This window comes from Ictidomys tridecemlineatus, chromosome 7 (assembly GCF_052094955.1).
Source record: "Ictidomys tridecemlineatus isolate mIctTri1 chromosome 7, mIctTri1.hap1, whole genome shotgun sequence".
Lineage (NCBI taxonomy): Eukaryota > Metazoa > Chordata > Mammalia > Rodentia > Sciuridae > Ictidomys > Ictidomys tridecemlineatus.
The window spans coordinates 80,080,045-80,102,636 of NC_135483.1; the positions used below are offsets into that span (position 1 = coordinate 80,080,045).

The 22,592-nt window shown below is 36.6% G+C and overlaps 1 protein-coding gene across 7 annotated transcripts in view; it reads right to left on the reverse strand.

Moving 5' to 3' along the window:
* Positions 1-22,592, reverse strand: part of Spidr (scaffold protein involved in DNA repair) — a 377,942-nt gene that overhangs the window by 95,049 nt on the left and 260,301 nt on the right. For 5 of the 7 annotated variants that reach the window (XM_078017204.1, XM_040294081.2, XM_040294080.2 and 2 more), the window contains 2 exons: positions 18,846-19,041; positions 16,367-16,617 (listed from right to left, as the gene is read on the reverse strand). In XM_078017204.1, the coding sequence (XP_077873330.1) occupies positions 16,367-16,617; positions 18,846-19,041 (447 nt within the window). Of the gene's footprint in view, positions 1-10,956; positions 11,066-16,366; positions 16,618-18,845; positions 19,042-22,592 lie in introns of those variants that run through there. The other 2 variants (XM_021731044.3, XM_078017206.1) reach the window with 2 other exon arrangements.

Below are 22,592 nucleotides of genomic sequence, written 5' to 3' on the forward strand. Positions count from 1 at the left end.
TTGAACATTCTTTTTACACACCTCTACTTTGAGTTCTTTGGTTAATCTGAGATAAATTAATGCCTTATCAAATATTCTAAACTGTTAAGATAAATCATTTCTTATTGACTTATTTTCCATGAGGAAGCAGTTTTAGGATAAAGAGATAATCATTTTTAAAATTCTTTATATGACTAAAAAAGTCTAGGCTATTAGTGTCAGAAAGGAGCATGAAGATTTTCTCCCATCTTTTCATCTCATGGATGAACTATCTGGTGCTCAGAGGATCACTATCTTGCTGCAGATCACACTATTTGGTGGCAAGAAAAAAAAAAAAGATTGTGGGTGTCTGGCACTCATGACTGTTTCCATCTCGTGCTTGATGCAGCTATGTGAACATGGCCAAAAATCAAAGGAAGAGAGTGCCAGATTATTTTGTTTTATCATGGGGGTCTGACCTAACCTAGTCTTTTAATGTATAAGATTATTTGCAATATCAAATGAAAATTTAGGGAGTTGTCCTGGCATTTCTTCATGTTCTTAAATAGGTTGTGTTATTCTACGAGCTACTCTGCCTGCTGAAAGGATTTCTGCCTTTGTCTATGCAGGGCTGTCCCTTGGTGCCTAAGACGTTAATCTGCAGTGCAGATGCTGACTTATGAGTCACCTCCCCTCCCCCAGGCCCTCCAGATTCCAGTCCCATATTTCAATCTTCTGTGCCACATCCCACCAGGGAACCCTGTCATCAATACCATCTCCACCTTCTATGAACAGCCAGGGGGCTATGAGGCCATGGCAGCCAGAGAAATTGCACCGAGGGAGAGATGTGGTTGTCAGCAGTCAGCAGTTGCCTCCCTTTGTCTCACGTGGGCTTGTGCTCATCTTCTTAAAGCAGCCTTCTGGTTTGCTACCTCTCACAGTTAGGAGTCCCCATAGCCCAGGAAATGTCCCAGCTGCTCCAAGTGGCTGGTCTCTACCTTTAAGTCTAATGTTTCTTTTACCCTCTTCTCTCATGTAGCCCTGCATCTCAATATCATTGTCCAAGTTAATGAAATTAAAAACTCTGAAGTAATTTTTAGACCTTATTTCTCTCCCTTACTTCTTAAATCCAAACCATACATTCCACTGTATGCTCCTGGCAGGCCCCAGTACCTCACATTTAACATTTCAGGCTCTCAACTCTGTTTTCTGCCTCACCACCAAGATACTACTTTGACTATGTCAAATGTGGTCAGAAGTTTTTGCTTGAATGGTAAACTGTAAGCCCTCTGCAACATAATCTCAATCTGTCTTTCCAGTCTCATTTTACAATGACTTTTAATACTTGAACTTTTAAAGCTATTATCTTAAAAACATTTATGAAGGTCCTACCATTAATTTGGCTCTGTAATAGGCAGTATGGCAAGGCCTGGGGAAAAGGGAGATGTGCACATACAGACAAAAATATGATCAAGTCACAGGGGAGACAGAGAAAACTGAGTAAGAGAAAGGCATGAAAAGAAATGAGAGAAAGAAACTTTAAAACAGGTCTTAGAGATCATGTAGCTCCAACTCTATAACTGACAGATGAGACAGCCAAGGCAGGGAAAGATGGTATGAGGTTCCTAGGTCATTCATTTGCTATTTCTCTCACTGTTACAATACGTCATGTAAGGAAATATTTTAAAACCAAATGATCTAGACACAAAAGGTTATATTTTGTCTGAGTTCAGTGATAGAAAATATGTAGAATAGGTAGATACCTAGAGATAGGAAGTATATTATCAGTGGTTGCCAGGGGTGGGGGCAGTGGAGGCAGGAGGGGAACAGGGAGTAGTAACTGCTAGTGGGTCTGTTATGGTTTGGAGTGAAGTGTCCCTCAAAAGATCAAGTGTGAGAGACAATGCAAGATTATTCAGAAGTGAAATGATTGGGTTATGAGAGCCTTAACCAAATCAGTAAATTAATCCCTTGACAGGAATTAACTGAGTGTTAGCTGAAGATGGGTAGGGTGTGGCTAGAAGAGGTGGGTCATGGGTGGGGCATGCCTTTGGAGTACATATTTAGTGAGCTGAGCTTAGTCTCTTTCTGCTTCCTGATCATCATGTGAGCTGCCTCCCTCTGCCATACTCTTCCACTATGGTGTTCTGCCTCACTTAAGGCCTGAGGAATGGAGCTGGCTATCTATGGACTGACACCTCTGAAACCATGAGCCCCTAAATAAACTATTCCTTCCCTAAAATTGTTCTTGTCAGTCTTTTAGTCACAGAAGTGAAAAATCAGACTAAAGCGGGTCCAAAGTCTCCTTCTGTGGTAATGAAGTCATTCTGGAATTAGACAGTGGTGATGTTGTACAACATGGTGAACACAATGAAAACCAAGGAATCATACTCCTTAAAATGAGTTAAATGGTCACGTTTATTGCACAACCAAAACAAAGCTGAGAGATGCAAAGCTATAACTACACAGCTACCATTATCTTGCTGCATCTTCTCTTTCAAAAAGTCTTCTCTGGGGCTGGGGTTGTGGCTTAGTGGTAGAGCGCTTGCCTGGCATATGTGAATCCCTGAGTTCGATCCTCAGCACAGCATAAAAATAAATAAATTAAATAAAGGTAATGTGTCCATCTACTAGGAAAAAAAAAAAAAGGTCTTTCCTGGCTACTATGACACTTGCTATAATTCCTTACTTCTTTTTCTACCAGTGTACTTTCCAACTTGTATCCTATTAGAGTATAGGCATGTACTCTGTGAAATATCCTCTCTCCACACACCTGTTCATTTGGTTTAACCTCAGATCTAGGCAGAGGAGTTCATACCGGCCCACCCATGTGGCACAGCCATATATCTCTTCCAATCCTTCACTCCAGAGTCATGAAGAAATTGGTAAGAGATGGTGGCTGGATTCGGTTTGCTTTGATAATAATTTATACAACACACAGCTTGTTTAATAATAATTTCACATCAAAAGTACAGTCATAAGAGCAGAAATCTTGGTGTAGAATGTAAAATACTCATCCAAATTAACATGAATTTCATGAGTATTGAATGCTGCACTAATGGCTTCACACACACTGAATCATTCCATGCTTCCAACACGACCTTGGCAGGCCCCTGTTGTCTCCCCATTTTACAAGTGGCAGAATCAACATTCAAATACCTCGCCCAAGGTCCAACAGCAAGAGGAGGTAGAGCCAAAATGTAGACTGAGTCCAGCTGCCCAGAGAGCCCAAGTGCCCCACTGAACTACCATCAAGGTAGTTCTACAGCTGGAGAGGATAGAAAGCAAAGAGATAAAAAAGGCAGGTCTGCCTGGAAACAAGAAAAGGCATGGGGAAGGAAGTAGCAGAAGATACCACTGAAAGGTTGGGACCACTCATGTCCAGGGTGAAGAGTACAGCCAATCTAAATCTAGGGATGGCAGGAAAATTGCAAGTCGTCTAGCTTCAGGTAGGGCAAATGAAACAGAGCACAAGATCCTTTATTCCCCATCTGTCCATCACCATGATAAACTCAAGGGGGCAAGAGACCTTAAGAGAGCAGCCATCTGCTCCAGTTTCATTCAGGTATGGGAGTAGGCCCTGGGAAACGCAAGAAGAGCAACAACAGACATGACTACTACTAACCCAAGCAGAAGCTTAGAGGTTGGGAAGAAGGACAGAGAAACAGTAAAGGGCCACTTTGAGTATTAGAAACTCATCTAGGTTAGTTACTATACGCCCATCCTCTCCATTTCCATTAAACACACACACACACACACACACACACACACACACACACACACACACACACACACACCAATTTCTAAATTAATTCTATTAAAAATCCATCAATTCCTAAATTAATTCTAGCTGTAGAGGCCTGTTGCAGGGTCATTTTCCAGGGCTGGCCAATCCTCCCCTGAGCATAGAATGTAGGGTAAAGTCATGTCTGGACTGTGCTGCCAGTCCCAATAGGGCCTGCTGTATGGTATACTTTGAGCAAAGAGTGGCTGAATAAAAATCTTTAGACTTTTTTTTTTTTTAAAAGCAGAGAATAAAAATAATTTTTAGATGACAGAATGGGTTTCAAAGTTCTGGTCAATGGGCTAAATCTACTAAAATGAAACTGAACAGGGAAACTATAAAGTGTTATATAAGCTCCACAAATAAGGACAGAAAAGATAGTTAACAGGATGTAACCCCATGGAAAGTTAAGGGGTACCTGTAGCTCCATATCCTGATGACTCAAAGAAATTATTTTTGTAATTTGGTTATAACCATTCTCTACTAAGAATTGTCAGGTAAAAGTAAGATTCCGATTCTTTCACAGTGTATAATATAAAAAAGTTTGATAATGCTTTCCAGAAAAAGGATTTGCAAAATCCAACACTCTTTCATGATAAAAATACTCAACAAAGTAGGAAAAAAGGTAAATTCCTCAGCGTAAAGGAGAACATTTATGAAAAATCCATATATAACAACATTCACAATGGAGGAAGAAGGAAAGCTTTCTGCCTAAGATCAGGAACAGAACAAGGATCTCTGCTTTTGCGACTTCTTCAGTGTTGTAATGGAAATTTTAGGCAGAGCAGTTCGATAAGTAAAAGAAATAAATGACAGACAAAATGGAAAAGGAAAAGTAAACTGTCTTTTTTCACAGGTGATATGATCTGATGTATAGAAAATCTACAAAAATCTATTGCAGCTAATAAGAAATTCAGCAATGTTGCAGGACATAAGATTAACAAAAATTAATTATATTTTTATATATTCTCAATGAACAATTTTAAAAAGAAAGTGACTGGTTTATAATAGTATTAAAAGATGTAAGAAAATTTAACCAAGGAAGTATTAAAACTTGCACAATGACAACTCCAAAACATTCCTGAAAGAAATAAAAAAGATATAAATAAATGGAACCTTATGGTTATGGACTGAAAGATTTAATTTTATTGAGATAGCAATCCTGCCATATACAAATTCAATGCAATCCTTGAAAAACCAAGGAACTACTCCAGATGTGGTAGCACATGCCTATAATCCTAGTGCTCAGGAGGCTGAGACAGGAGGACCACAAGTTCAAAGCCAGCCTCAGCAATTTAGCAAAGCTCTGTCTCTAAATAAAATAAAAAGGGCTGGGATGTAGTACAGTGGTAAAGTGCCCCTGAGTTCAATCCCTGGTACGAAACAACAACAACAACAAAACGCAGGAACCATTTTTGCAGAAATGGAAATGCAAATTCAAAACTTAAGATGGAACTGCAATGATCCCTGACTAGCCTGATTAACGCAAAATGTATCAAATGCCTGAATATAAAGGCTAAAACTATAATACTCTGGAACCAAACTATAGGAGAAAATCTTCATGATTTTGAATTAGACAAAAGATATCAAAAGTATAAGCAACAACAACAAAGAAAGGAAAGATGAAAGTAGATACATGGAATGCCAAGAGAATTAAAACTTGTGCACTAAAGAATACTTTCAAGAAAGTGAAAAGACAGTTTACAAATGGGAGGAAATTTTTTGCAAGTTATATACATGATAGGGGCCTAGTATCAGAATATATTTTAAAAACGAAATGAAATACACACAATTTAAAAAGGAATAAAAGACTTGAGTTTTCTCTGAAGTAGATATTCAAATGGATAATAAGCACATGTAAAGAAGTTCAACATCGGGCTGGGGATGTGGCTCAAGCAGTAGCGCGCTCGCCTGCCATGCGTGCGGCCCGGGTTCGATCCTCAGCACCACATTACCAACAAAGATGTTGTGTCTGCCAAGAACTAAAAAATAAATAGTAAAAAATTCTCTCTCTCTCTCTCCTCATCTCTCTTAAAAAAAAAAAAAGTTCAAGATCATTAGGGAGAAGACAAAGTCACAATGAGATATCACTGCACACTCATTTTTAGTTTTTATTTTTATTTTGGGTACCAGGGATTGAGCTCAAGGGCACTCAATCACTGAACCATGTCACCAGCCCTATTTTGTATTTTATTTAGAGATAAAGTCTCACTGAGTTGCTAGCCCTTGCTGAGGCTGGCTTTGAACTCGTGTTATCCTCCGTCTCAGCCTCCCCAGCCACTGCACCTGGCCACTTCACACTCTTTAGGATGGTTGTTATTTTAAAATAAGAAGAGGGAAAAGAAAAGAAGGTTGCAAGTTTTAGAATATGGAGAAGTTTAAACTTTTGTGCACTACTGGTGGAAATTTAAAGTGGTGCTGCCACTATGGAAAACAGTAAGGTGGTTCCTCAAAAAGTTAAATATTGAATTACCATATAACTCAGCAATTCTATTCCTGGATGTAGTCTAGAGAAATAAAAACATACATCAGCAGAAAAATTTCTACAAAGATGTTCATACAGCATTATTCATTTGTAACCCTCAAATAAATGTCCATAAACTGAGGAGTGGATAAACAAAATTTGGTACATCCACACAATGGAATATTATTCAGCCATAAAAAGGATCAAAATATTGGCATATATATGATGTGTATGTGTAGGCAGACTGTTACAGTTTGGATTTGGAATGTTCCCCAAAGTCATATGTTGAAAGCATGGCCCCCAGTACATCATGTTACATCATGTTACATTAAAGATACACAAAAAAATTACATAGTTTAGGGTTCCATTTATCTGAAACATACAGAATAGAAAAAGGAAGCAGATTAGTGGTTGCCATGCAGTAGGGTAGAGGTTAATGGGGTACTGCTTAATGAACACAGGGTTTCCTTTGGTGTGAGAATGTTTTGGTCCTAGAGTTGAATATTGCACAACACTATGAATGTACTACTGCTAAATGAAGCATTAATTTTATGTTTATTAATTTCACCTCAATAAAACAAATGGACAATTAAATAAAAGGTGATGTGTGTGTGTGTACACACAAAATTATTTTGGGTTCTATCAGTTATTCAGGAAGACAGTTCTATAGCACTTGGCTCCTCCTCAGAGGCTGTTACTGGAAAGTCTCTTCTCAGATAAACTTCCAGATGGTCTATACAGAGGGGACATATATGCATGTATATACGTAATGTGCATACTTGGTGTTGTTTTTGCCAAATATTAGCTGAGTACACTCTCTCCAAGCAGAGATAACAGAGGAGGCATAGCTGCAAGGTTTGAAAGGCAGAGCACTTGCAAGTATGTGGTTTCATTGCTGCATCTCATCTCTTTATGCTATATAACTTTTCCACCCACTGATAAAACAGAGACCAGATATTTTTCTTTAGAAAGCACATGGAAAAAATTTAAAATTTTAACAGAAAGGCAAATTGCCAGATAGAACTCCCATAGTCTGCCATGATGAATATTTCTTGCCTTTAAATACACAGTAACCCTTATACAAAGTATATCACTTTAGGAAATCTCTTTCTAGTCTTTTCTGGAGAAAGAATGATGTACTACTCAGCAGAATAAAAATTGGAATTGGTCACATTCAAAAGTTTTAAAGAGGACTGGGGACATAGCTCAGTTGGTAGAGTGCATGCCTTGCATGCACAAGGTCCTGGTTCAATCCCCAGCACCACAAACAAACAAACAAACAAACAAACAAACAAACAAACAAACAAACAAGCAAAAAAGATTTAAAGATAGGACTTCTTGATATTCTTGCTACCACTTTTTGATTGTTCATGGAGAGATGGGCCCTCAGAGAACTTTAGCTTTTCCCTCTCCAAATGTCTGTGGTTTTCCTGGGTAGACATGGTTCAGTAATAATTTAGCCAGTGCAAAGACTTGGGATACAGAACTAAATAAGCTATTTCTGAAGTTTTCCAAGAGCCTATTGAAGTGACAGACAAGTAGATATCTAATTATGTGCTTCTTCCTCTCAGCTAATTTGATTTAATTCAGTGTTAAATGTTACATCTTAATACTATGATCATTTACCTATGGTTACTTATTTTTTTCAGTCCTGTATTAATTGCAATAAGTGTTTTAAACCCCCTAAATAATTATCAGTGGATTCTTTTTTCCTTATTCAAGATTAGATCCTTATCTTTCATGGTACACAAAAGTCAATTCAAAATGGATCAAAGAATTGCGAATTACCAGGAACTATGAAACTTCTTGAAGTAGGGTTCACACTCCTACAGATAGGCACAGGCAACGACTTTCTCAATAGAAACCCTACCTGCCTTAAGTTCAGGAAATAATGCCAAGGATTAATAGATGATGAAGATTTGGTCCTACTATTTCTTCTATTAGGTCTCTGGTCTAATCCTGGGTCTTTGATCCACTCCGAGTTCGGTTTTGTGCAGGGAAAGAGAAAGGGGTCTAATATCATTTTGGTACATGTGGATTTCCAATATTCCCAGTACCATCTGTTTCAGAGGCTATCTTTTCTCCAATATATGTTTTTGGTGTCTTTTTCTAGTATAGATAACTGTATTTATATGGGTTTGTTTCTGTCTTCTACCTAATAAAAGAAGAAGTAGGACCAAATCTTCATTATGTTGGCTTAGGACAAGAAATAAAATTTAGAATCAATGAGTGGATAGATTCAAACTAAAAAGTTTCTTCTCAGCAAAGGAAACAATAATGTGAAGAGAGAGCCTACAGAATGGGAGAAAACCTTTAACCACATGTACCAAAGATAGAGTGCTAATCTCCAGGATATATGAAGAACTCAAAGAACCTAATAACTCAATCCATAAATGGGCTAAGGAACAAGGAACCGAACAGACAATTCACAGAAGATATACAATCGATCACCAAATATATGAAGAAATGTTCAACATCTCTAGCAATTAGAGAAATGCAAGTCAAAAACTAAGATTTCATCTCACTTCAGTCAGAATGACAATTATCAAGAATACAAGCAACAAGTGTTGGTGAGGATGAGGGGAAAAAGGTATGCTCACATATTGCTGGTAGGATTGCAAACTGGTTTAACTACTATGGAAAGCAGTATGGGGATTCCCCAGAAAACTTGGAATGGAACCACCATTTGACCCAGCTATCCCACTCCTTGGTTTATACCCAAAGGACTTAAAATCAGCATACTATAGTAACAGCCACATCAATGTTTATAGCACTCAATTTATAATAGCTAAACTGTGGAACCAACCTAGAAGCCCTTCAACAGTGGAATGGATTAAAAAATGTGGTACATATACACAATGGAACATCACTCAGCTTTAAAGAAGAATAAAGTTATAGCATTTACAGGTAAAATGGATAGAACTAGAGAATATCATGGTAAGCAAACTAAGCCAATCCCCCAAAACCAAAGGCCAAATATTTTCTCTGATAAGCAGATGCTGATCCATAATTGGGGGGCGGGGTAGGGAAGAACAGAGGAACTTTGGCTTGGGCAGGGGGAGTGAGGCAAGAGGGGGTGTGGGGGTAAGAAGTAGAGTGGAACGAGATAGACATTATTACCCTATGTACATGTATGATTGCATGAATGGTGTGACTCTGCATTATGTACAGCTAAAGAAATGAGAAGTGTGCTCCATTTGAGTACAATGAGTTGAAAAGCATCTGCTGTCATATATGACTAATTAGAACAAATAAATAATTAATAAATGGGATGGCATTTCAGTTAAAAAAGCTTCTATACAAAGGGAACAATCAAGAATGTGAAGAAAGAACCTAAAGAATGAGAGAAAATCTTTGCTAGCTACTCTTCTGACAGAGAATTAATATCCAGAGAATATAAAGAACTCAAAAAACTTAATAGTAAAAAAATTTATTAATACCCAATTAATAAATGAGCAAATGAATTTAACAGATACATCTCAAAAGAAGAAATACAGATGGCTAACAAATATATGAAAAAGTGTTCAACATCTTTAGGAATTAGAAAAATGCAAATCAAATCTACACTGAGATTTCATCTCACTCCAGTCAGAATGGCAGCCATTAAAAATACAAACAATAATAATTGCTAGAGAGGATGTGGAGAAAAAGGAGCACTTTTATGCGTTGGTGGTAGTGTAAATTAGTACAATCACCTTGGAAATCAGTATGGAGATTTCTCAAAAGACTGGGAATGGAACCACCATATGATCTAGCTATAACTCCTTGGAATTTATCCTAGAGAATTAGAGTCAGCATACTATAGTGATATATGCATACCCATGATTATAGCAGCACAATTCACAATAGCCAAATCTTGGAACAAGCCTAGGTATCTATCAGTGGATAAATGGATAAAGAAAATGTGGTGTATCTACACAATGCATTTTTATTCAGTTATAAAGAGGAATGAAATTAAATCATTTGCAGGAAAATGGATAGAACTTGAGGGCATTATGTTAAGTGAAATAAGCAAAACTCAGAAAGTCAAGGGTTGTATGTATTCTTTCACAGGTGGAAGCTAGAGAGGAAAAAGGAAAAGAAAGGTGGGGGCATCTCATGAAAATCAAAGGGAGATCAGTAACTGAGAGGAAAGGGACCAGAGGGAGGGAGGAGGAGAGGGAAAGGGGAAATAATGAGGAATGATATTGGCCAAATTGTATTGCTATACTGTGTGCATGTATGAATATGTAATAACAAATCCCACCTTATGTATGATTATATTGTACCAATATAATAATATGGAAAAAATTCTTCATTGAAGAGCTATCCTGTTCCTCCTTTGTCACTTACCTAAGGGTCCCTCCTTATTGCCCCCCTTGCCTGCTTCTTTACATTGACTGAACATTCTTTAGGAACTCTGGTCCCAAGGGTTTCACCTTTTATCTGACTGGAATACACTAGACTTCACTTTTGTCCTAAAGCAGAGTATTCTTGGTAATTTCCACCTTACTGGCTTGCATTTGTAGTGCAACTTCATGGTATGATTAGTTCTGAAAAAAGAAGGGGAACACACAACCTCACCCCACTTACTCAGCTGCTCACACAGCCACTATTTTCCCCCCCATTGGCATGTACTTTTGTTAAGTGTTCACTGTCCTGTACCAAAACTTGATGAATCATAGTCCCTGATTTCAGAGGGTTTATTTATAGTTAAATGGGAAGAGGGAAATAAAGAAAACTCATGTGGGATTATTCTAAAGGCACTCACAGTCTCTCTCTCAGGAAGGAGGGTGTTTGTTCAAAGACTTGCTTGGAAGGATCTGTTTGATTCAGCTTTGTGTGGAGATGGAGCTCATCTGGCTCAAGCTCTTTAGAACCTGAGAGGCAAAAAATCAGTACAAGGGTAAGACTACCAAGACAGCCAGCTGGCTACACTAAGTACTTTGGGTCTAGCAAATGCTGAGAGACAAGGCAGAGTAGGTCACTTGACAGATGCAAACACAGGAGAGGAACAGCAAGGTATAGCAGCTCACTGGTGGCAAGAAGTCACCTTAGGTCTGACTTGATCTCGTGCTATTTGTGCTTCTTGGCCACAGAGGCTGTGGGCTTGCATTTGGCCACCCCCGCAGATACTGCCAGGCTGCGTGCTATCTCCTGTGGCTATTCTCCCTGCTGTCATCTCAGCAAAGCACATTTCAGAGCTGCAATCTGGTTAGGAAAGGTCTAGTGTGACCAGAATGCTGCTCCAGGGTGCAGCTACAGGCCTGAGAGTAGGAATACAGACAGTTGCAGATCTCTAGTCTCTTTAAAGAGAAAAAGTTTCCAGGGAAAAGAGGGCAGGAACTGTGAGGGAAAAATTCCATGCCTTTTATATAGGGTCACCTTGAAATCATTCTTGATCTTGACAGAGAACAGGTGCTGGAAAATCACCCCGGCCAGATTAAGATGCAAACTTAGAATTAAGGTTGCACATATGTCAGGATATGATCCTGGAAAATTACTTTTGCTATCTTCATTATATTATCAAAACTTTACTACCATAACTGCCTGTACTTACATCATTTGGCTGGTGTCATTGCCTTTCATTGTTTCCTTAAAGTCTATTACTGGTATAATATATTGGAAAAGAACATGGAAAATTTCACTGCTGTTTTCATGTTTATCCATTCGTTTACTAAAGATGTTCAAAGTATATAGCTATAATCGAGAACATCAATTATTATGAGAATTTATGAGAATTTAAACTACATGAACATAATTGCTTTGAAATGTTCTACACCTTTGATTTTTCTATGAAACATTTGAAATTTTAATCAGTTGTATCCTCACATTAGACTAATAAAACAATAAAAGTGTTAAAAGAGGGATAAGGGGCAGAAAAATGGATCAATTGTCTGCCATTCAGAAGGGAAGAAATGACATGCATAAAAGGACATAATGTAGTATACATTGTAATAAGTGCCCAAACTGATAGATTTAACTGAAACATATTTGGGGACATAGTATTTCCAGAAAATGCAATAGTAGATACTAATTCTGCTACTATTAAATATAATCCTGGAGGAGATCCAAGATGGTGAACTAGAGCAGAGGAAACATTTTCTCAGTGAGGCGGTCATGGCTGCCCACTGATCCCCTGATGTTTACTCCCAATTCCTCTGCTTTGATCACCGCCCTCTGCCAGCATATAGTCTGCCTTTTAATCACAGAACACTCACTCTCTGATCGCCACTGATCTTCTGCCATTTGCCATTTGCCTGCTCACTGCCTGCCTTTCACCCACCCATCACCTGCCAATTGCCTGCCATTAGCCTGCAGAATTTCAGCGCATCGCCCACTGCCCTCTGCCCTCTGCTGCTTGGAAGTCCATTGTACTCGCAGGTTTGAAAGAATTTCCTCTAAAAACTGGAACAAGACAGGGATGGCCTCTTTCATCACTTCTATTCAACATAGTCCTAAAAACTCTAGCCAGAGCAAAATCAGATAAAAGAAATTAAAAGGATTCAAATCTAAAAAGAAGAACTCAAACTATCACTATATGCTGATGACACAATTTTATATTTAGAAGATCCAAAAAATCCCACCCCCAAACTTCTAGAACTAATAAATCAATTCAGTAAAGTAACAGGATATAAAATCAGTACCCATATATCTCACGCATTTCTATATATCAGTGATGAATCTACTGCAAGAGAAATTAGGAAAACTACCTCATCACAATAGCCTCAAACAAACAAAACACATAACAACAACAACAACAAAAACAAAAAACAAACTTTGGGAAACAATCTAACAAAAGAGGAGAAAGACCTCTACAATGAAAACTACAGAACAGTAAAGAAAGAAATTGAAGAAGACCTTAGAAGATGAAAAGACCTCCCATGTCTAGGTCAGGCAGAATTAACATTAACACCAAAACAAAAAAAAATAAGAAGAAAAATAAGAAGAAAGAAGAAATAATAATACAATTGATTAACAAACATATAAAAAGTGTTCATCATCTAGCAATTAGAGAAATGCAAATCAAAACTACTCTAAGATTTCAATTCACTCCAGTCAGAATGGCAGCTATTGAGAATATAAACAACAATAGTGTTGGCCAGAATGTGGGGAAAAAGGTACACTCATACACTGCTGCTGGGACTGCAAATTGGTGCAGCCAATCTGAAAAGCAGTATGGAGATTACTTGGAAAACTTGGAATGGAACCATCATTTGACGCAGGTCTCCCACTCCTCAGTTTATACCCAAAGGACTTAAAAACAGCATACCACAGGGACATAGCCATATCAATGTTTATAGCAGCAAAATTCACCATAGCTAAACTATGGAACCAACCTAGATGCCTTTCAGCAGTGGAATGGATAAAGAAAATGTGGTACATATACACAATCGTATATTACTCAGCCTTAAAGAAGAATGAAATTATGGCATTTGCAGGTAAATGGGTAGAACTGGAGAATATCAGGTAAGTGAAATAAGCTAATCCCCCCCAAACCAAAGGCTGAATGCTTTCTGATATGCATATGCTGATCCATATTTGGGGGTGGAGGCGGGGGTAGGGAAGAATGAAGAAACTTTGGAAATGGCAGAGTGAGTGAGGGGAGGGGAACGACTGTGGGGGTGGGAAGGACAGTAGAATGAAACAGACATTATTACCCTATAGAATGTATGATTATACTACTGCTGTGATTCCCCACCATGTATAGCCAGAGGAATGAGAAGTTGTGCTCCATTTGTGTACAATGTGTCAAAATGTATTCAACTGTCATGTATAATTAATTAGAACAAATTAAAAGAGTTAAATATATATATATAATCCTTACCTATTGGGAGGGTCCAACCCATAATGCAGGACCATAAACAAATTAATTCCAAATGTATCGTAGACCTAAATGTAAGGGCACAGACTACAAAACTCTCAGAAGAAAACACAGAATTTTTTGTTACCTTGGATTAGGCAATAGTTTTTTAGATTTAATACCAAAAGCATTAGCAGCAATAACAATAATAAAAAAAAGATGTTGGATGTTGTGAACATTATAAACCTTTGTGTTTCAAAGGAAGCTATCAAAAAGTGAAAAAATAGGGCTGGGGATGTGGCTCAAGCGGTAGCGCGCTCGCCTGGCATGTGTGCAGCCTGGGTTTGATCCTTAGCACCACATACAAACAAAGATGTTGTGTCCGCCAAAAACTAAAAAAATAAATATTAAAATTCTCTCTCAAAAAAAAAAAAGTTAAAAAATACATCGTAGAAAAAATATCTACAAATTCTATTTGATAAGAAACATGTATCCAGTATATATAAAGGACTGAACTCAGTAATAAAAATAACCAAATAAAAAGAAAAACCAGGCAAAGGACTTGAAAGACTTTCCTTTAAAGAAAATATATAAATAGCCAATAAACACAAGAAAAGATGCCTAACATCACTAATAAAAACCACTATGGGAAATACAAATCAAAACCACTAGACACACTATAAACCCATTGGATGGCTATAAATTTTATAGCAGACATGAAGAAACTGGAACACTTATACCTTGCTAGCAGGAATGTAAAATGGTGCAGCCATTTTGGAAAATAGTTTTTCAAAGGTTTAAACGTTGAGTTACCATATGGCCCAGCAATTCTACTCTTAATTATACATCCAACAGAACTGAAAACATATGTCTACACAAAAAACTTGTACAAATGTTTACAAATGTTTACAATAGCACTATTCATATTAGTCAAAAAGTGGAAACAACCCATATGTGCATCAACTAATAGAGTATGGTATATTCCTAAAACATGTTATTATTAGGCCAAAAATGATGCACTTATATATTTTACAATAGGAATAAACCTTAAAAACATGCTAAATAAAATAATCAGTCACTAAAGAAAACAAACTATATGATTCTACTTAAATGAAATGCCCAGAATAGGCAAATTTGTAGAAATATAATATAACAGATCAGTGATTGTCAGGAATTGAGAAGAATGAGGGCTTGGCAGTAAACTGGTATGGGTTTTTTTTTGTTGGGGGGGTATCACAAAACTGTTCCCATATTATAATTATGATTGAATAATTCAATAAATATAATTAAAAATCATTAAGTTGTACACTTTCAATAGATCATATTTATGGGATGTGAGCTTTATCAATAGAGCTCTTTTTTAATTTTTAATAACTGATATGTTTTGTTTTATTTAGTTTTGGACATATTAAATCTTAAACTTTATTTTTAAAAATTTGTTCTAATTAGTTATAGATGATAGTATAATGCATTTTGACATACTGTACATAAATGGGAGTTAATAAAACCTTTTTAAAACCAGGGAAGGGTAAGATAGATTCTCTTAGCTTCCCTTTAGTCAAGTTCCAATTTCTATATATTATATGGTAAAGAACAATAAGCACTAGCTATGTAATTCATGGGCCCTTATAATATTTTACCCTTTGCAGTAAGTCAGAATGGGAACAGGAAGACTGGCAAAGAACATAAACGTTCAGTATTTAATTAAAATTAGAAGTAGAAAGATGAGGCTGAGAAGAAATTGAACCAAATGACCTTGGATAATATCAGGACCATCAAGAACTGTTTTACAGAAGAAATATGAAAACCGATTGTTTAGTTTGGTAGTTAGGGAGTGTACTCTACATCTCTAGCCAGTAGCCACATTTCATGTGCACATGTGGTCAGAGGCTCCTGCAAATCCAGTGTAATATATAACACTTACATCATAGCAGAAGTTCTATTAGGCATCGCTGGTGTTCAATGTTTGAAACGGCAACCTCTAAAAGCCACAGATTTTTTAATTGCTATATTTACTCAGGTTTTCAAGACTTATAAAACAATGTAGTTAAATGGTCTTTTTAGGTATGGTGGTCCTATGTCTTGGCTTTTTTAGAATAATAACAATATATCTTACTTTTTATATTACTTTCAATAATATAAGCCATTAAAGTAAAACTTAAGGTAACAACTTCAATTTTTAGATTTTTTTATATAAATAAATAAGCAGATAAAATCCTTCATCATATAATTTCCCCAAATTTTGATACAATAAAAATTTACATAACAATAATCCATATAGCCTAGAAAGTGCTAGAGGCAGAGTCCCCCTTTCTTGAACCCTTTGTCTGGTTGACTCTCCCCACCCATGCTTGAACTTTGCCATGCAATTACTCACTGGGGCCCAGGTAGATCAGCATGCCCTGAGCTAGTATCCTGCTGGCTTCCGGTGCCATCTCTGCCAGGTAGTGAGTAAACTCGCTGCACCACTACTTGGACCCACACTCCTGACCATGGGGCAGCTCCTTGGCTTTCTACCACGTCCAGAAGAGAATCCCTAAGGGGGGATTCAGCTGTGAAGTGCTGCTTTGCCTTTTCGTGCCTGTTGGTCCATTCTGTGCCTGTGGTGGCCAGGTCACTATATACAACCTGGCCAAGACATACAAAGAAAGCTATATCAGTTTATAACATAATTCTTCCCACCAAATGGCACTGTTAAGCAATCTCCCAATAGATCTGCAGTACAGTGAAGGAATGATAAAGATAAAAGAAAGAAACATGTGGTATGTGCCTCCATATCCTGATGAGGAGGGGAAGGTGGGCAAGAGCAGTGTGGGCGGTTGAGTGTTCCATACCAATGTGATCACAGCACAAATAGTTCTGCTATTGAACACCTCAGGGTAATTTAAAAAAATTGTCCTTTCAGAAGTAGCAAATTCAACTTGAAAAACTAAAATACAAAATAAAAGAATGACTGAGGTTTGATGAAAATGAACCATTTTATTAAGTGCTTATTAAGGTGAAACATTTTGCATGCTCATGTGTCCTCCAAACAACTCTATATAATCTGTCCTTTTCATATTAATATCCTTATCCTCACAATGATCCAGTGTGGGAGACAACAGCATTTATGACCATTTTATAAGGAAAATTGAGACTACCCAAGGTCACCTAGCACAAAGTGGTTGGGGGAAGAGTTGAACCAGGACATGTGATTCCAGAATCCATGTTCTTAACCAATATGCTACATGGCAGCCTCATTGACACTGTTATAAGAATATCATGCTAAGAGAAATAAGATGGACCCAGAAAGTTAAAGATTGAATGTTTTCTCTGATCTATGGAAGAAGGAAAAAAAAAAGATAAGAAAAGGTGGGGAGAATTCCATAAAAATAGAAGAAAGATCAATGGGGTAAAAAGAGAATTAAGGGAGAGGAAGGAGGGACAGGATAAGGGAAGAATAGTGGAATAAATCTGATCTAACTTTCCTATATACACATATGAATATACCACAGTGGATCTCATCTTTATGTATATCCACAAGGCACTAATTAAAAAAGCATATAAGTAACTAGCAGAAAGATCAGATGAATACAGGGAAGGAAACGGGGAAGGGAGGAAGGAAGGGACAGGGGAATTACTAGGGACTGAATTAAAGCAAATTACATTCCATGCTTTTATAATTATGTCAAAATGAATCCTAATGTTAAATATAACTAAAAAGAACTAATAAAAAATGGAAGTACAAAAATGTACTTTTTTTTGGTATCTTTATTTTATTTTTATGTGGTGCTGAGGATCAAACCCAGTGCCTCATGCATTCGAAGCAAGCACTCAATCACTAAGCCACAATTGCAGCCCCCCAAAATGTACTTTGAACCATGTTTTTAATATGAGTACATCTACTTAATGTTTATTTTTAATATATTATTTACACATTATATATTTATAATATATATTTATAAAGTAAATACATGTATATTTGTTTTATATTTATATATGTGTGTGATCATTCTTCTTATTATTTTTCATTATTATTTTTTTTTTATGTAGCACTGAGGATAGAACTCAGGGTCTTATGCATGCTAGCTAGCTAAGTGCCCTACCACTGAGCTACACCCCAACCCCATTTAAGCCATATTTAAAATGTTATAATTAAATTGATAAAAGTGCTCTCCTTTTCACATAAACCCCTTCAGATACTTGTTTTAACAGTCAATGGGAGATTTTTTGCTTGATTATATGATAAAAAACAGGGCGAGAGTTTGTCTACTTTTCTTTCTTATTTACCCTATCAGTCTCAGCATTCTGTTCTGTGGTGATTCCCGTAACCCACTGAGTTTAAAGACAGCACTGGCAGCAACACTGACTCTCAGAGCTGAGCATGTCCCTGGGGCACACATCATGCTCACATTCAGTGAATTTTAGTGGTTCTCTAAATTCATCTTGGCAGATGACTAGGGCTCAGGGCCAAAAAAATTCCCAAAATCAACCTTTAGCATGTAATCTCAGGCTTATTACAGCTCTTTCTATCTCAAGGGACTCAAGGGATATGGCTCTTATGAAAAAAAATTTTTTCAATAAATAAATAAGGGCCTAAACAACATTTTAAGTTACAAGATATGAACAGAGAAAATACTTTCATACATTTTAATACATTAGAATAAAGATTAAAAATACATAACTAGAAAGATAAAAAACTATAAGAAAACCACAACTAAATGCTGACCTGAATGATACTATCTTTAAGCACAACAATAAGATAACTTTATCTATGTGGGCGGGGTAGGGGTTAAAAAGTGAACATCCTAGGTCCATTCAAATCTAGCGACCAATGTGATTACAAGCACAAAACTTCTGGGCCAATGAGAGTTTACCTGACTTTCAGGTGAATTATTGGATAGATCCTTAATTTTAAACATCTGGGCCAAAGTGATGTTTCTTCTTGGAAGGAGTATGTCATGACAGTATAGTTTGTGAGTTGTTTCTGCATCTTCTTTGGCAACAACTTTCTGACAGAAATAAGTATTCAGAATAACAGGGCAACTTCCATTTGGGATAATAAGTTTTTGCCTAGAGGAGAAAAAGAAATTTCACAGTTTATTTGCAATGTTGAATTCTTATATTTTGCTAAATCAGAAATACAAAGAGCAATGAAACACCAGTTATTGATAACTAAAATCAGGCCAGTCCATGAAATGATAGCTGTCCCTAATGATGGACAGCTACAACCAGGCCAGAGATGAAGTGATCGCAATCTCTAAAAACAGAGAGCTAGGACTAGACCAGCCAGCAGAGTGAGTGTTGTCTATATTGCTTGAGGGAAACTGTCACTGGATCTGGCTTTACATTCACAGTGAATGCCCAGTGTCAAGAATGGATAAAGACCATTTAAGTCTCAGGCTTGAGCTTCCTCAGGACAGGCCTCAAGATTCTTAGGGAAAAACAGAATGAGCAAAGACTATATAAAAATAAGCTCAAAAAACTTCCCAGTGAATTGTTATTTACAGATAAAGCCTTCAGACATTTCAAAAGCTCTTATCTCAAAGAACGTGACATTAAATGCCGAAGGAACTTCTACTACTTCTACTTTTTCTATCAAACTGACCATAGTCACTGAAATTGCTTACACTGAAGTAGAAAAGGAGTGTGGGAATACAGAAAATTCTTCTGTTTCCTCTCTGTCCTTTGAAGCAATGAAACATTTCAATGCAATGCCCATTCCTCAAAGGGGGAAGAACTGTTAATAAGAAAACTTTAGGACTCTGGATTCCGAAAGGAAGGAGTAGACATACTTTTTCCTGCTCTGCCTGACATTGTATATAAAGTAAACATAAGAAGATACTGAAAGCCTAGACCCTAGAGACCTCAGGACCTGAGAAACTACACAGCAGGAAGTCCCTGAAATTTCTTTGTGTGTCTCTCTTATATCCCAGACTTGATATTGAAGAAGCTTGCAACCTGGAAACAGCAATGGAGGGGAAAAGAGCGCCAACAAAAGACTGCTTTCTCTAATTAAGAGTTAAAGGAAAGGCCTAGCTTAGCAAGACAGAAAACTCTTTTATGACAATTTTTCCACTCTAGTCAAACACCAAAGAAAAACGATGACCTGTCCCTATGCATGCGAGCAAAGGCCAAGTGGGGAGCCTGAATTTCCCTACTTACTGGGTTATAATGAGGGGTTTCCAAAAGCTAGGTCAGGATGGTATGAAGAGATACTTGCTGGACTTCACTTCCACAGTAATAACCTCTGGGATGGTGCCAGAGGATGTCTAAAGAAAAGTCAGGACTGTCACCACTGTCCGGTGATACTAAAACTACCCTCTATCTTCCCATGCTGACAGTGTTATCAGTGGAAGCCACCTGAGGGATAGCAACCAGACAGAGGAGTGTTAGGAGAGGCCTAGAAGCTGGAATTCATACCCCTGCTTAGCAGGAATGAGTCTCTTTGTCTCAGGTGTCAAGTGATAGTAACAGTCTTCCCCTATCTTTTGCTACCAAAGAAGTGGCAGATAAAGCTATCCAAAAAGGATAAGTAAGATCCAGAATCTCATAACACAATACCTTAAATATCTAGGTTTCCATCTAAAAATCACTTGCCATACTAAGAACCAAGAAAAACCTCTACTTGAATGAAAAAGCTAATAAATAGATGCTATTGCTGAGATGACACACGTTAGAAGTATCTAAAAATGTTCTAAAGCAGCCATTATAAAAATGTTTCAATGAGTTAATTAAAAATGCACTTGAGACAAATGAAAAGATGAAGTCCCAGCAAAGAAATAGAAACAAATAGAATACTTGTTAAAAACAAGTTTCAGAACTAAAAAATAAGATATAAAAATTTAAAATCCAAAGGATAGCTTCAACAGTAGAATGGACAGAACAGAGAAAAGAATCAGTGAACATTTACATAAAATAAAAGAAATACACAATATGAATAAAAGGGAAAACTGACTGGAAAAAAAAAACGAAACAAAACCAACCAACAACATAACTTCAGGAACTGTGGGGAGGTAGAAATAAAAATGGGACAATAAGGGTAAGATAATATAGATAAATGCAATAGGTTTTCCTACTTTAAAATTTTCTAAATTATGATTCCAACAAAACTTATTATACTGTCTAATGTGGCTCTAAAGGTATGCAGAGGAAATATTAAAGATAGCCATTTTATAAAAAGAATAAATAAATACAAAGGGAGGTCACATTTTCATATCTGACTCAAACTGGCAAAATGTTGATGCAGTAGACTGTGACTAATTATGTATATATAATGTGATTCCCAAAGCAATTATTAAAATAACTTTAAAAATTATAAGTACATGTGGCATGGTGGCATATTCCTGGAATCCCAGGTAAGACAGGAGAATTATAAGTTTAAGACCAGAAGCAGCAACTTAGAAAGACCTTATCTCAAAACAAAAAATAAAAAGGACTGAGGATGTGGAGATGTAGCTCAGTGATAAAGCTCTCCCTGGATTCAATCCTCAATGCGAAAAAAAAAATACAATTTATCTATATGCTATTTATAAGCAACTTACTTTAAAAATAGAGAGGATGAAAGTAAAAGAATGGGAAATTATATATAATCAAAAGATGAGGAGGCAATACAAATATTAGATGATGTAGGCTTCAGAGCAAAGAAAATGCCTTATTACACAGAGGGGTATTACCTAATGATAAAAAGGTCAATCCACCAAGAACATTTAGTAATTTACCCAACAACATAGATTCAAAATGAGGCAAAAACTATAAAACTGAAAGTAGAAATCACCAAATCCATAATTAGAGTTGGAGATTTTAACATCTCTCTGTCAACATCTGATAGAACAACTACAGAAAATATAAGCAAGGATAAAGATCACCACAACAAACCATTAATCAACAGGCAGACCTAAAAGAATTAAGATCATATACAATATTTTCTCTTATCACAGTGGAATCAAACTAGAAATCAATAGCAGAAGGTAATACGAAATTTTTCAAACACTGGAAATGAGACAACACACTTCTAAGTAATTAATGGGTCAAAAAGAAGTACAATGAAAATTTAAAAAAACACGTTGAATTGAATGAGAATTAAAAATTAATATATTAAAATCTGTGAAAAATAGTTAAAGTGATAACAACAGGGAATTTTATATCACTTAAAACTTACATTAGAAAAGAGGAAAAACCAAGTCAAATACGCTCTTAAATAAAAAACACAGAAAAAACTAGAACAAAGTAAACCCAGAGCAGGTGAAAGGAAATAAAGAGCAAAAAAAAATTAATGAAATTCAAAACAAGAACACAGCAGAGGAAAAAAATGTAATAAAGAGTTGGTTCTTTAAACTGATCAATGAATTGACTGACAAAGGAAAAAAGATATGAATTACCAATATCAAGAATGAAAGATCAGTACAGACCTTACAGACATCACAAGGTTAGTAATGGATTATTATGAACGACTCTAACTCTCTTTAAGTATATTCTAAAAATGTAGATAAAACAGAATAATTCCTTAAAAAGAACAAACTACCAAAACTTATATATAATAGAAAATAGATTATTTGAATAGCCACGTGCTATATTTTGGATGGTGGATGTCCTCCCAAGGATGATATGTTAAGGCTTGGCCT